General features: G+C 41.3%; 1 protein-coding gene across 3 annotated transcripts in view; it reads left to right on the forward strand.

Annotated features, from left to right (window-relative positions):
- The window catches only part of ZNF354C (zinc finger protein 354C), a 28,000-nt gene extending 15,668 nt beyond the window's left edge, over positions 1-12,332 (forward strand). For all 3 annotated transcript variants that reach the window (XM_035727578.1, XM_035727580.1, XM_035727579.1), the window contains 3 exons: positions 2,807-2,933; positions 3,409-3,504; positions 7,994-12,332. In XM_035727578.1, coding sequence (XP_035583471.1) covers positions 2,807-2,933; positions 3,409-3,504; positions 7,994-9,408 — 1,638 coding nt within the window. In that variant the 3' untranslated portion in view covers positions 9,409-12,332. The remainder of the gene's footprint in view (positions 1-2,806; positions 2,934-3,408; positions 3,505-7,993) is intronic.
- Positions 12,333-14,395: the final 2,063 nt, after the last annotated feature.

Consider the following 14,395-nt stretch of genomic DNA (forward strand, 5'->3'; position numbering starts at 1 on the left):
TGCATATGACAGCCGTGGATCTAGAGTTCATTTGTGTCTGGACTGGAAAAGCTCTATCTTTATCTCTGGGGATGCCCGGATGGCTGATTTTTGACCCCTGGGCACGATAAAGGCAGTGGATGTACTGTTTAAGATCCCAATGCCCCTGGCTACCCTCAGGGTCATCTTCTTCACTGACGGTTGGCAGCTGGCCTACATGGTTTGACAAGCCTTGCTTGATACACAAAAGGCCCCTGCTCACAGTTTCGCCTTTGAACTCTTATCATATAGTCCAAGGACACAGCCTCATCCGTGTGTGCAAATAAGGGGAGATTCGTGGAACATCTCTCGGTCCTCCAGGGCCTCAGTGCACTCTCTATCTTGTTGCATCGTACCCACTGCCTCCCGTGAGCACACCTGGTGAGATCTGGTGAGTCCTGTCAACTGTCTGAACCGGAAGCATCTTTCTAACAGGGACAGCATGAGGAAGGGGTGGTAGACATTCCCATATACTCGCAGGTTCTTGCATTCTGTGTGAAATCAAGTGTTAGCTCTAACTAGACCACAAAGAACTAAGAATGTATATTATAATTCTCAGAGCAACCACTACAAACGCAAAGAGGTGGAGTTGAAAACTCAATACACAAGTGAAAATGGAATCGAGAAAATTTCAGAACAAACACACACACCCTGTTAAACAATGTAAGGGTACAAAGTAATAAAAGATTGCTTTTCTGTCCCTCCACAAACATGAAAGAATAATGAGGGTGGACGGCTTGTTGTATTCTTCCAAATGTATCTGTATAGAAGGTAGATAGGTAAAAAATTTTTCAACAAATACGGATTGTTTTGCAGCTCGATTTTTCATATGAATCAACAGTGTGTCAAGGTCAAATTCCAAGGTCAGCCATACAGATCTACCTCATTCTATTTAATGGTGTTATATATAAAACATTTCATGGAATCAGTGTCCTATAATTTGCTTACCCATTCCCCTGTTGATAGATTTGTAGGCGGTCTTCAATTTTTCACCATTGTATTATTAGTTTCCTATTGCTCTTGTAACAAATTGCCAGAAACACAGTGTCTTAAAACTACATAAATTTCTTCTCCTGCAGTTCTGGATGTCCAAAGGCTGAAATTGGTTTCGCTGGCTTAAGGTCAAGTTCTTATCAGGGCTGGCTCTTTCTGGAAGCTCTCAGGGGAAATCTGTTTCCAGGCCTTGTTTGCACCTTCGGGTGGCAGCCTGCGTGCCTTGTCTTGGGGCCCTTTCAGCCGTCTTCAAAGTGCATGACTTCAGTCTGTTTCTGTCCTCATGTCTCCACCTTGTCCTCTTCTGACTGTGACTCCTCTTGGGTCCTAACAGGGATCACTGTGATTACACTGGATCCACCTGGATAATAATCCAGGCTCTTCCCATCTCAAAATCCTTAAGGGGAGCCTGGGTGGCCCAGTTGGTTAAGCATCCGACTTTTGATCTCAGCTCAGGTCATGATCTCAGGGTCGTGAGTTTAAGCCCCACATCGGGCTCCACACTAGGCGTGGAACCTACTGAAAAAAAAAATCTTCAGAGTCCTTTTTTTATTAAAAAAAAATTTTTTTTAAGAAAAAAACAAAGCATAAGCAGAGGGTGGGGCGGTGGATGGGCAGAGGGAGAGAGAGACTCTTAAGGAGACTCCCTGCTCAGCACAGAGCCCCGACGTGGGGCTTGATGTCAACGACCCTGAGATCCTGACCTGAACTGAGATCGAGAGTCAGACACTTAAGGAACTGAGCCACTCAGGTGCCCCCAGAGTCCTTTTAGTCATATATATAGTGTTCACAGTTTCATTACTCAGCCTACCTCAACTGTTGGCTTATCAGTAAAGTTCCGGTGAACATCCTTGAACAAATATCCCTACCCAGTTGTGTGAGGATTTCTTGTAGTTGAATTCTAAAAGTAGAATCACAAGGTCAAAATGTATCATTTTTCGTGAGTTTCAGCTCTGTCATACAAGAGTTGCCATCTGGTCAACCTCTGCTTTCTCACAGTTTGGGGTTTAATGGGGTTCTCTTGAAAGAACTTCCTTTTCTCACAGTTCCCTTTGGCACCTGTACAGTCTTGCAGGTCCTCTGGATCTTTTCGTTTCCATAGACCATGGAAACCCATGTGACAGTATAACTTAGACATCTGTCTGCCTGAATTCAGTTCCAATCTCCACCAATTTCTAACAGGGTTACCTTGGGAGGTGACGTCACCTTTCTGAGCTGTTTCGTCATCTGCAAAGTGATTTACTTATAATATCTTCTTAATAGGATTTCTCTGAAACTCAGCGAAGATACTGTGTACAAAGCTCCCGTCATAGTCCCTAACATACAAGTATCCAGTAAACATGAACTAATATTATTCTTATCATTTGCTTTACAGCTCAGAAATTCCTTTTTGTTTCGGTTCTGCTAAGGGCATTTCCACAGTTTTCTGGCATTTGCTCTAAGTGTATTCTGATTTTTTCCCCCTTTCATTTAATTTGGATTTTGAGTGAGAGGGAGGTGAATGTATGTGCTCAGTTACTCTGATAAGTCCCAGGCAGGGAATTGAAAAACCCGTTGGCAGAGACTTTGCCTTTTTCCCTGCTACCCTCCCAGCACATGGCTCCCAGTGGGCTCTCAGTAGATATTTGTGACCTAGTTGCTGGGTGGTCCCCAAAGTAACATAAATAGTCGATGTGAAATACCTGGCATCCTGGGACATTTTCAGGATCAGTTGCTACCCATCCCCGCACAGCCCCGCACCTCCCTAGTGGTGGTGAGGTTGGTCCCGCTGAGCAGGAGTGGGTTCCCGTTGCAGGAGTCTGTGACATTCAGGGACGTGGCCGTGTTCTTCAGCCAGGACGAGTGGCTGCACCTGGATTCCGCGCAGAGAACCCTGTACCGGGAGGTGATGCTGGAGAACTACGGCACCCTCGTCTCGCTGGGTAAGGACCTTTCCTCATGATGGAGAGTCTGCCGGGGGAGCTACCTCTTTGGGGTTCAGAGTCCACAGCTTCTCTCCTGCCGTGCCCCTGGGAAAGGATGAATCTCTGTGGAGTGGAAAGTGTGTGTTTTGATGTCAGGCCACCCTTCACGCTGTGCTCTTCTCCCTCTGCCTTCCTCCCACCTCCCCCTCTCCTGACCAGTGTCCTCCTCTTCCAAACCCTGGGTCCCCGTTTAGAGTCTGAGAAACATACAGGATTGCCAGGGTAGAGGCATTCATAGCCGGGGCCCGCCTCATTTCTGAACCGAGCCCCGCCTCCGGATCCAACCCCTGAGAGCCCAGGCCCCTCAGAAGCGCCGGTGCTACCTGTTCTGCCTCCCCAGGCTACCCCCTCTGCACTGTGGGTTCTGCTTTGTGAGCTCTGGAGTTGCCCTTCATGCCACCTGTTCAACCCGCGTTCCCTTCCTCACGAGCAGGGATTCCGTTCTCAAGGCCGAAGGTGATCTGCCAGTTGCAGGAAGGAGAAGATCCCTGTGTGGTGGACAGGGAACTCCCTTGGGATGCCTGTCTAGGTGAGTGAGTGGCTGGGAAATGGGTGCAGGGGTTTTTATACATGAGCTGGCCATGAGGAAGCAGTGCTGGGAGAACTTCCTGGAAACTCTGAGCCAGGGCCTCCTGACCAGAGGCTCTGTGCTTGGAACGGTTTTCTTGGCATCAAGAAGGCCCTTAGGTAGGCCTCTTTCTTCTCCTCCTTAACACTCCCCGCATTCTCTACCTCTTTTCCTTTCCTGCGGCTTCGCCCACTCCCTTCCGCCATCTTGGCCTCTTGGCCTTCATGGTTTTTCTTCCCATCTGTGTTTACACGGGTTCATGCCTGACAGATTTTAAATACTTTACACCTTCTGTCTTGTTTTGAATTCGTTGTAATTTCTCTCACCAACCACATATTTCAGAGTGTTGTCAATGCTCCCGTGTCTCTGATTTCTTAACTCAACATTTCCCTTTTATCTCCTTGAAGACTGGGCTGTCACATCCCACTGTTAGAGTTGACCAGCTCTCCTTGACCATCGTAGCCTTTCCAGACCAGGGGTTGGCACGCTTGTCCTACAACGGGCCAGATGGTAAATAGTTCGGCTTGGGGGCCATGGGGTCTCTACTGCAACCCTTTAACTCCCCTTTTGTAATGCAAATGCAGCCAGAGACAGTGGTAAGTGGATAGGTGTGCCTGCCTTCCAGCAACAGAGCTGGAGTTGGCCCCGAGATCTGGAGTTTGCACACTCCTAGCCCCGGCTAACCTCACTGGTCTTGATCCTAAAACTGTAGGTCATTGGAGTTGAAGGATCCCTTGAAGACAGTCAGGTTTAGATACCGCTCTTTATATCAGAAGAAACAGCATAAGCGGAGGTTGTAAAACACTTTGCTCACAGAGCCAGAGAGCTGAAGAGCAGTGACAGAAACCTAGATCACCTCTGTCATTTCTGTTCACCTCGTGACATGGATTTGCAGTATTTTGCTTCTGTCTTTGTGGTTTGGCCTTTAATCTATGATTCTTGCCTTTATTGGCTTTTTTTTCCACAAATACTTTTCACCTTTATTAAAATATATTTTTCTCCAAAAGGCTAGTGAGTAGTACAGGATAGCACTTAAGATCACGGTTTGAGTTTAGACATTCCTAAGCTCACATTACGCCTGCCACAGCTCGCAAGTGGTCTGCGCTATGGGAAAGTTACCCACCCTCTCTGAGCTTTGTTCTCCTCTCCCACTCTGCACCATCCACAGAGCGATCTTTTCGAAACTCAGGTGTATTAATCCTGTGCCTTAGGAGACTTTGTTGTTTCTTGGTTATCCACGGAGGCACGTCCCATTCCTTACTGTGACCTTAAACCTACTTCATAGCCTGTTTCCATGTTGCTTTACAGGAATTGGTGACCCCTTCCACACCAGCTCATGTTCCCGCCAAACCTGCACACTCATTAAGTTTGTCTGTCATTCCTTCTTGGATCACCGCCTCCATCTTGTCCCCCCGGAAACCCTCTTGTGGTGCAAGACCCACCTGTCTCCCTGACCTGTCGGTTTTCCTTATTTCTCCTACTTCCCAGTCACTGTTCATTTCTCAATCACTCGCATTCATATGGCACTTTTTCCATGCCTTGAACGCATCCGTGACAGCATCTGTTGTAGGGAATTATAGTTACTTTGTTATTATTTATTTTCCTAACTGGAGTGTATATATTTAAGGAAGAGACCAGGTCTTTCTTTGAATTCTGTGCCTCTGGCATCAAATACCCTGCATTGAGCTAAGAGTGTTTGAATTTAATTGAGCTGCCTATATGATGAACTCAGTGCTGATAGGCTCAAAATTAAGAACTCGGTGCAGCCTGGGACGACTGGGTGGCTCAGTCCGTTAAGTGTCTGCCTTCAGCTCAGGTCATGATCCCAGGGTCCTGGGATCGAGTCCCACATCGGGCTCCCTGCTCGGCGGGGATTCTGCTTCTCCCTCTTCCTCTGCCTGCCACTCCCCCTGCGTGTGCTTGCTCTCTCTCTGTGTCAAATAATAAACAAAATCTTAAAAAAAAAAAAAAAAAAGACTACAGCAGTTGCCTCACTGCTCGGCTTCGACTCTGTCCTCGCGCTGGTCCAAGCTGCCCACTTAACCCAAATATGACCATTTCATCTTATTATTACCTGCCGAAGAATGTACAACAACTGTATTTATACTTCGAGTTCCTCGGCCTGTTGTTCAGGAACCCGGTGCTCGGCCTCATCCTGTTGAATCAAAATTTTAATGAATTCCAACCTGGATTTCCTTCTTTTTTTTTAAGATTTTATTTATTTATTTGACAGAGAGAGAGACAGCGAGAGAGCGAACACAAGCAGGGGGAGAGGGAGAGGGAGAAGCAGGCTTCCCGCCAGGACCCTGGGACCATGACCTGAGCCGAAGGCAGACGCTTAATGACTGAGCCACCCAGGCGCTCCTAGATTTCCTAACTTAGTAAATAGGCCTCTCCTAAATAGGTTTACTTTCCCCCCAGATGACTTTGCTCAGGCGTCCTGACTCACAGGGTCCTCTTTTCTTGTTCTGCTGAAACCCATCCCCTCTTTACTATCCAGCTTCCTTCATAAAACCACTCCCCGCTAATACTGTCAATGCTGGTATCTTGGTTCTCTGAACCTCAGACCTGAATTATACACTCAAGACTTCTCATGCCAAGGGGAAACATGCTATTCCTGTCTAGTCATTTGTTTGTTTCATGTTATCCTTGCTGATTATTCACTATTTGTTCAATAAATGACTGATTAGGTTTCAGGAATCCAGCATGAGAGGAGAGAATCTCTTTTCATTTTTCAGGTCACCTGCCCTTCATAATTTTTCCAACTTCTTCTGCCCATTCATGCATTATCTTTTTAATGTAATTAATGTATTAATGTACATGCATTAATGTACCTGTGTACTTGTGTGCACAGTAGGGGACTAACAAATAACTGTAAGACATATCCACTGTTCTCCTTGAACAAATACTTGAATTATTTTCAGGTTTCATATAAATATATATTAGTTAAATGATAGAATATATAAGTAAAACGTTGTGAAATTCTAAGAAAGAGATGGCTAATTTAGGCTTTACTAGATAAATTTCTTTAGAAAAATGAGATTAGAGTAGACTGGTAAGTTTCTGGATGGGCAGGGAATGCCATATTGTGGCAAAGGATGAAAAGAGAGAAGGTACCCTGGTTGATTCTTTAAAATCCAAACTGCTGGGTTTCCCATTAACATCATGAAGAAAAATCTGTATTTTTATATAGATTTATAGCCTGTATGTCTTCTTCCTCTTACTATTTGATTTTAATAAATTATATTTTATTACTAAAACTCAATGGATTTTATTAATATAAATAACCTAGTTATACTTTGTTTTATTGTTTAAGTACAAACAATTACCTCATTACAAAGGCCTGGTTTTAATCTATTTTCAATCATGGATTGATTAAAGAGAGCCAGATTTTAACCCACACTTCCTTAGAATCAGCTCAAGCTAAACCCTTTCACTTACCATCAGATCTGAGCTTGGGGCTTGGGGCATACTGACTCCACATTTCTTGCAGACTTTCATTAGTCTAAAAAGATTCCTACAAAGGAGGTTAATCTTCTGGGTTGCAGCTTACTAGAAGAGACAAATATATCTATTTCTCCTTGGGATCAAATAGGAAGGAGAAAAGTGATGACAGGGTGGTATGAAGAACTCTTATTCCTCCAATCACCAGGGATAGATTGTTGCACATGGCCGATTGATTCCGTATTTTCCTCCTCTTTATAGTCAGCATCTTGAATTTAGATCAGATATCCTCAACACAGTCCTGCTTCAGGGTCACCGCAAGTTTTAAAAGCTGAACGTCCTCTTTTCACAGATTGTGATATGAAGTCAGATTCACATACAGATTCACAAAACTTAAGGAAAACATTGCAGAGATTTTTAAATTAATGTGTATAGACTTTCAGTGAAAGCATGGGGAAAAACCTAATAAAAGCCACATGTGAATAGAAAGGAGAAAACCTGGCTGGCTCTGTCGGTGGAGCGTGTGACTTTAGATCTTGGGGTTGTGATTTTGAGCCCCACATTGGGTGTAGACATTACTAAAAAAAAATAAGTAAACTTCAAAAAAAAAAAAAAAAGGCAGGTTACCTGCTTCATTGCTCCATATACAGAGTAGAAAATGATTAACTGAAGTATCCCATGGTATCCAACTGGAGCTTACGAGCCGACATTTTTCTGTAGCCTCATGCCTTCTGCTCAACCAGTTCTTGCCTCTGTGTTTACTTCTCTCAAGTTGCAGTGTTTCCGTTTCCAGTGTTAATTTGTCCACTGTACTCTCCCACACTACTCCTTCCCCTCTTCACCTCTCTTTCCATCCCATTCTGTTTTTCCCCAGAGGCAAGACCATATTTGAGATCAAAAGAGGTTTCAGAGCTCTTTTATATGGACTACTGCCAGTTTTAGGGTTCTACCAATGCATGTCTATCCCATTAGAGGTGCCATCATTCATGCTTCTGACTCATTCCAGGTCTCAAGACTCGGCCTGAAATGGAAGCCTTGCCTCCCAGGCAGGGCATTTCTAGAGAAGAAACATCTCAGGGAATAATAAAGAAAAGGTCCGTTAAGTGTGGTCTCTGGGACACCAATTTTGGACAAACTTTGGGATTTGAGAGCGGGACAGAACAGGAGCAACAAAAGAAACCTCTTAGGCAAATGGTGGCCTCCCACAGAAAAACCGTGAGTGGAGATGTAAAGCAGACAAGTCTTGAATTGGGGAAAGGCTTACTTATAAATACAATTCTTGTTACACAGCAGAGTGTTCCTATAGAAAGGATACCCAATGTATATTACACCTTTGGGAAAGAGTTTAGACAGAATTTTGACCTAATGAGATGCTTCCAGATTTATCCAGGAGAAAAACCTCATATTTGTCACGAATGTGGGAAAAGCTTTGCCCAGAGTCTCCATCTGATTGAACACCAGAGAATTCATACTGGCAAGAAACCCTACAGGTGTGATGAGTGTGGGAAAACCTTTAGCCACAGATCATCCCTTCTTGCCCATCAGAGAATCCATACGGGAGAGAAACCTTACAAATGTAATGAATGTGAGAAAGCGTTCAGCAGCAGTTCGACCCTGATCAAGCATCTGAGGGTGCACACCGGAGAGAAACCCTATCACTGCAAGGAATGTGGGAAAGCCTTCAGCCAGTGTTCAACCCTCACCGTACATCAGAGAATTCATACCGGTGAGAAACTCTATAAATGTGCTGAATGTGAGAAGGCCTTCAATTGTAGAGCAAAACTTCATAGACACCAAAGAATCCACACAGGGGAGAAACCCTATAAATGCAGTGAGTGTGGGAAACGTTACAGCCAGTTTGCATCCCTGGCTGAACACCAGAGGTTTCATACTGGGGAGCAGCTGTGTAAGTGCTTGGAATGCGGGAGAACCTTCACACGCATCTCAACCTTTCTCGAACACCAGCGAATTCATACCGGCCAGAAACCCTATCAATGTAACGAGTGTGGGAAAACCTTCAACCAGTATTCCTCCTTCAATGAACATCGTAAAATTCACACCGGGGAAAAGCTCTATACCTGTGGAGAATGTGGGAAAGCCTTTGGTTGCAAATCCAACCTGTACAGGCACCAGAGAATTCACACTGGAGAGAAGCCCTACCAGTGCAATCAGTGTGGGAAGGCCTTCAGCCAATATTCTTTCCTCACCGAACATGAGAGAATCCATACCGGAGAGAAACTCTACAAGTGTATGGAGTGTGGGAAGGCCTACAGTTACAGATCCAACCTGTGCAGACACAAGAAAGTTCACATGAAGGAAAAACTCTATAAATGGAAGGAGTATGGGAAGCCTTTTATCTACAGCTCCTCCCTTACTCAGTATCAGAGATTTCTTAGAGCAGATAAGCCCGGTGAAGTTTAATTCTTCTCTCAAATAATTCAAGACTCCTCACCGAAGAATAATAAATAGGGCACAGACTCCGGATTAGATTAAATGTTTTGGGTTTGTTTTTTTTTGTTTTTTTGTTTTTTTGTTTTTTTTTTTGCTTCTGGAGAAAATATGATAGTTCCCACTAAGTCATGGTGAAATTGATCAGTAGGATTATGAAGAGTACTGATTTATCAAAATTTCTAAGAACATTAAATGCTAATAAGGTTTCTAAGAACATAGAAAAAATGTTTAATTCGTAGAAAAAATATAAAAGGCCTAACAAAAAAAACATGAAAATAATGGCATATACATTTTATTTGTTTCATTAGAGTTTACTCCCTTTCTAAGAGCAAGCTTTGATATGAATTTTCTTTTAAATTAGTCATTGAGTTAATGTGAATAAGCGTGAGGCCGTATTTGCTAAAATGGCAAGCAAGCATAGGACACGCTTTTTTCTGTAAAGAGAAACTCAAGGTAAAAAGGAATTCTTTAAATTCAAATTTTCATGTGGAAATAATGAAGCTCACTTTTTATGAACTGCCTCAGCGGCAGGTTGTATATATAAATGTATGTGGACATAGGACATACAGACATACACACATAGCTTTAGAATATATGTATATTTTTTCCAAAAGTCTCTGATGAATAAAAAATTAATTTAGAATTTCGTTTTGGAAATTAAAATTTTGCCCAAATGGAATCTCTTTTCCTTTTCCTTATATTATTTCTTAATTTGATAGGATTTGACACTACTGAATAGAGTCTTAGGATAGTATTATAGAAGGTGCAGTGAACGAAAGCAAGGGAGACTGTCGCGCAAATACTCTCTCATCTGTTGCAGAAGGGTATGTATTTGCAGAATCTGACTGTATACCTGGTAGCTTATTAGAGCCAGGAGGAATTTTCATTTACTAACAAAATTGAGCCTATTGGGCAGAGTCAAGGCTAGAATCTAAGTTTTCAGCTCTGGTTTTCTAGGATAATTATAGATACGAATTATAATCATTGGCTTCCAACCTCAAGTCCTAAGAGTACTAGTCACTGTTTATTTTGTAAACTGGTTAGGCACAATTGCAGTAATTTAAGCAGCTTTATTTCTATGTTTACCAGGTTCCCCCAACTGCAATCGTACAGTCTCATTCTTTCTTTTTCTTCTATGTCCCTAATTATACCTGCTTTTATAATAACTGTACATAAATCCTCAGACTCAGCTTAGGTCCAGATGGTGAAATTGCTTTTGGGGTTTTCACATATAAGATTGCCTTTTAGTTTGTTTTTGTTATTCATCTTTTAGGAATTCTTTTGTGTAAAGTGATATGTGAATATTTTATTATTAAACATTCTAGTCATCAGTTAAAATTGGCTTTCCAAACATTTTCCATATTTTTAACATACATTGCACTTCCCACAATTTTATATCTCACTTTCACAATTGGTATCATTTAAAAAAGTGTTCTAATAAAAGTAGCTAGAACCTTCTGTCTGAGAAAGGTTTTAGAATTAAATGCAGGCATTCAGCATAGCATGTTTCTTGACTTGCCTTAGCTCATTTGAAAACATCTTTTTATATATTTAAGTATACTTACAAGGAAATGAGCTTTTAAAAAGACCTCAGTGTGTCTGAGGTATCTTTTTATGAAACAGATAAAAAAGATAGCACTTCAAGACAAAGCACTCAAAAGATAATGTCAGAAGGACACGGGAGCCATCTTGAAGGTGCTCTCACTGGTCAAATTTAAGATAATTTAAACATCAAAAATAACAGTCAATGTAACTGGTTATAACATGCTAAGTAAAAATGAGCCCATAATGAAAAAAATGGTGGAAAAAAAAGGAAAGCTCTCTATAAACTAATCCGAAGAATGCCATCTTTTAACTGTATATGGAATGACAGATTTAGAAAAATCACTTTTATAACCCTTTATGTGATTAAACTAGGTAAATTGAATGGATGATAAACCCATTAGGTGAAAAAAAATTTAAGGAACATTATATGGTCTCAAAGTTCACAAATACCAATTGCAAAGAAAAGATACACCTTTCTAATGGAGAGATCTGGCTGTCAAACTGAGTTTCACTACTGGTGGGACAACCTGACATTGTGTGGCTCCTGATGATATGCAGTATGAAGCACACGTGATCATCTGTGATGTATTCTTGCCAAGAGTGTTTAATGAAAATCTAATTAAACCTCTTATCCAGATTTATGCTCCTATTCATAAGAAAGACAAGAGAGCAACAAGTCAAATTCCACGATGAGGAAATAGACAAACCCAGAGTTTGAGACTTTGTACAAGACAACTGGTCTGGATTTTTCAAGAAGCCAACATAGTAGAACAAAAAGGAGACTTCTAGATTAAGGCACTCAAGAGTCATAAGCAAGTTGTGATCCTTAGTTGGCTTCTGATTCAGAAAAATTAGAGCAACTATAAAAGACATTTGGGAGGGGGTACTTGGGGGAACTATGAGGATGGAATGGGTTTTAGATAATGTCATATGTTTAGTTTTCCTAGAAGTGATGGTGGTCTTGAGGTATTTAGGATGATGTCCTTATTCTTAGAAGATGCATGTAAAAGTTTTCAAGTTTAAAAAGTCATGGTGTCTGCAGCACATTTTCAGATAAATATGTAAAGAATTAGTCAACTGTTGTGAAAAATTAGTCAACTTTGTGGAGGATATAGAGATGTTCATTGGTCATCCTTTACATTTTTCTGTATGCTTATAATTTTAATAAAAAATTGAGGCAAAAAGTGATTGCATAATGTGATGAAGCTTCCAGTCAGAATTTTTCCTTTAGGAGCACCTGGGTGGCTCAGATGGTTAAGCGTCTGCCTTCGGCTCGGGTCATGATCCCAGGGTCCTGTGATTGAGCCCCGTGTCGGGCTCCCTGCTCTGCGGGAAGCCTGCTTCTCCCTCTCCCACTCCCCCTGCTTGTGTTCCTTCTCTTACTGTGTCTCTCTCTGTCAAATAAATAAAATCTTTTAAAAAATAAATAAAAATTAAAAAAAAGAATTTTTCCTTTGTACTCACATAAATTTCCTATTTGAGAGTTTATCTTCTGGGGATGTAATCATTAGAAATAAAATAACTTTTGGTTCATTCTTGTTCCACTTTATTTTTCAATGTGGGGCTTGAACTCATGACCCCAAGATCAAGACCTGAACTGAAATCAAGAGTTGGATGCTTAACCGACTGAGTTAAACTGTTCTTGTTCCAGTTTAAATGGAGTATGCACCTGCCACCTTTCTCTCCCACCAAATATAAATAAAAACCCTAGAGAGAATGCATGGAGCAGCCATCTGAGAACCCTGACTAGTATGGTAGAAGACAGACTTAAGGAAACCAGAATTTGAAGTAAGACCACTCTGGTACTCCCAGACATTCCTGTGGTAAGGACAGTAGTGGTTAAGCAGGCATCTAAACCTTTGAGGGAGGGGAACCCTTATCTCTGTTCAGAGGCACTACTTTCCTGCTACTTGGACCTGGAGGTAAATATATCCATGAAGTGAGAGCAGAGAGAACCCAAAGCCTTGGATTTTTAACCGGAAGACCAGGAAAAAGAAGTAGCCCCTGGGAGCTGGAATGTGTCAGGTGGTGAGAGAAAAAGTAGTCTCCTAGAGTTGTGTATGCAAGCCTACACTCAGCCCTGATCTGGACCCAGAGTCTCATAATATTCAAAATGTCCAGGATATAATGCAGAATTGCACAATATATAAAAATCAGGAAAATTCCAACATTCTTAGGAAAAAGATAACAGACACTATCCCAAGATAACATAGATGTTGGAATTATAAAGAAGGTATTACAATAGTATTTCAAAAAGCATGACCATTCTTGAATGGAAACTTCAAAATTCTCAGGAGGAAAACAGATAATGTTAAAAAAAAAAAAAGAAAAAGGGAACCAAGTGGGTATTTTAGAACTGAAAAATAAAATAACAAAATTTACCAAAAAATAATGGAAGAACTCAGTAGCAGAATAGAGATGACAGAGAAAAGAGTGAACTCGTAGAATCACACGTATTATCCAAACTGAACAAGAAAGAGAAAAAAATACACAATCATATTAACTGATTGGGGGTGGATAACAAAATTAAATATCCATTTATGATAAAAACTCAGAAAACTAGAAATAAAGGAGAAATCAACCTAGTAAAGAGCATCTACCAAAACCCCACAACTAACATCATGCTTAATGGCAATCAACTGAATGATAATAAGATCAGCAACAAGTCCATGTGTCCACTCAGACACTCCTATTCAACTTTGTACTGGAAATCCTTGCCAGCACAATCAGGCAAGAAAAAGGAATGAAAGGCTTTAGAAAGGTTTAGAAAGGAAGAAATAAAATGTCTTCATTCAGATGATGCAATTGTCCACTTAGAAAATCCCAGGGAATCAACAAAGGTGCTCTTAGAACACTAAGAACTAAACTAGGAGTTTAACAAGGTCACAACAAACATACAAAAATTATCTATGTAGTAGTGATGAACAATTAGAAAATAAATTTCAACAAGCTACTCCATTTGCAGTAACTCCAGAAGGAAAAAAGAAAATTTGGCAAACGTGGCATCTCTATGTTGAAAACTATGAAATGTTGAGTAACGTCAAAGAAGGCCTAAATAAATGGAGAGACACGCCATGTTTACAGATGGGAAGACGTCATATAGTTGTCAGTTCTCATCAGTTTAATCTATAGATTTAACACAATTCCAGTAAAAATTTCAGTAGGAATTTCTGTAGACACAGTCAAGCTTATTGTAAAATTTATGTGGAAAGTCAAAAGAAGTAGAGTCACCAATGCAATTTTGGAAAAAGCAGAGTAAAGTCAAAGGACTCAAAATAATCAACTTCAACTCTTATTACACACAGATGAGCTGACAGCACATTCTCTTTCATACCATTGAAACACCCTAAACCAATGAAAACTGCCTCAACTGTCCGCGTTTCTAGTAAGTGACTGTCATTATTCTACCAAG

Source organism: Zalophus californianus, chromosome 5 (assembly GCF_009762305.2).
Source record: "Zalophus californianus isolate mZalCal1 chromosome 5, mZalCal1.pri.v2, whole genome shotgun sequence".
NCBI classification, from domain to species: domain Eukaryota; kingdom Metazoa; phylum Chordata; class Mammalia; order Carnivora; family Otariidae; genus Zalophus; species Zalophus californianus.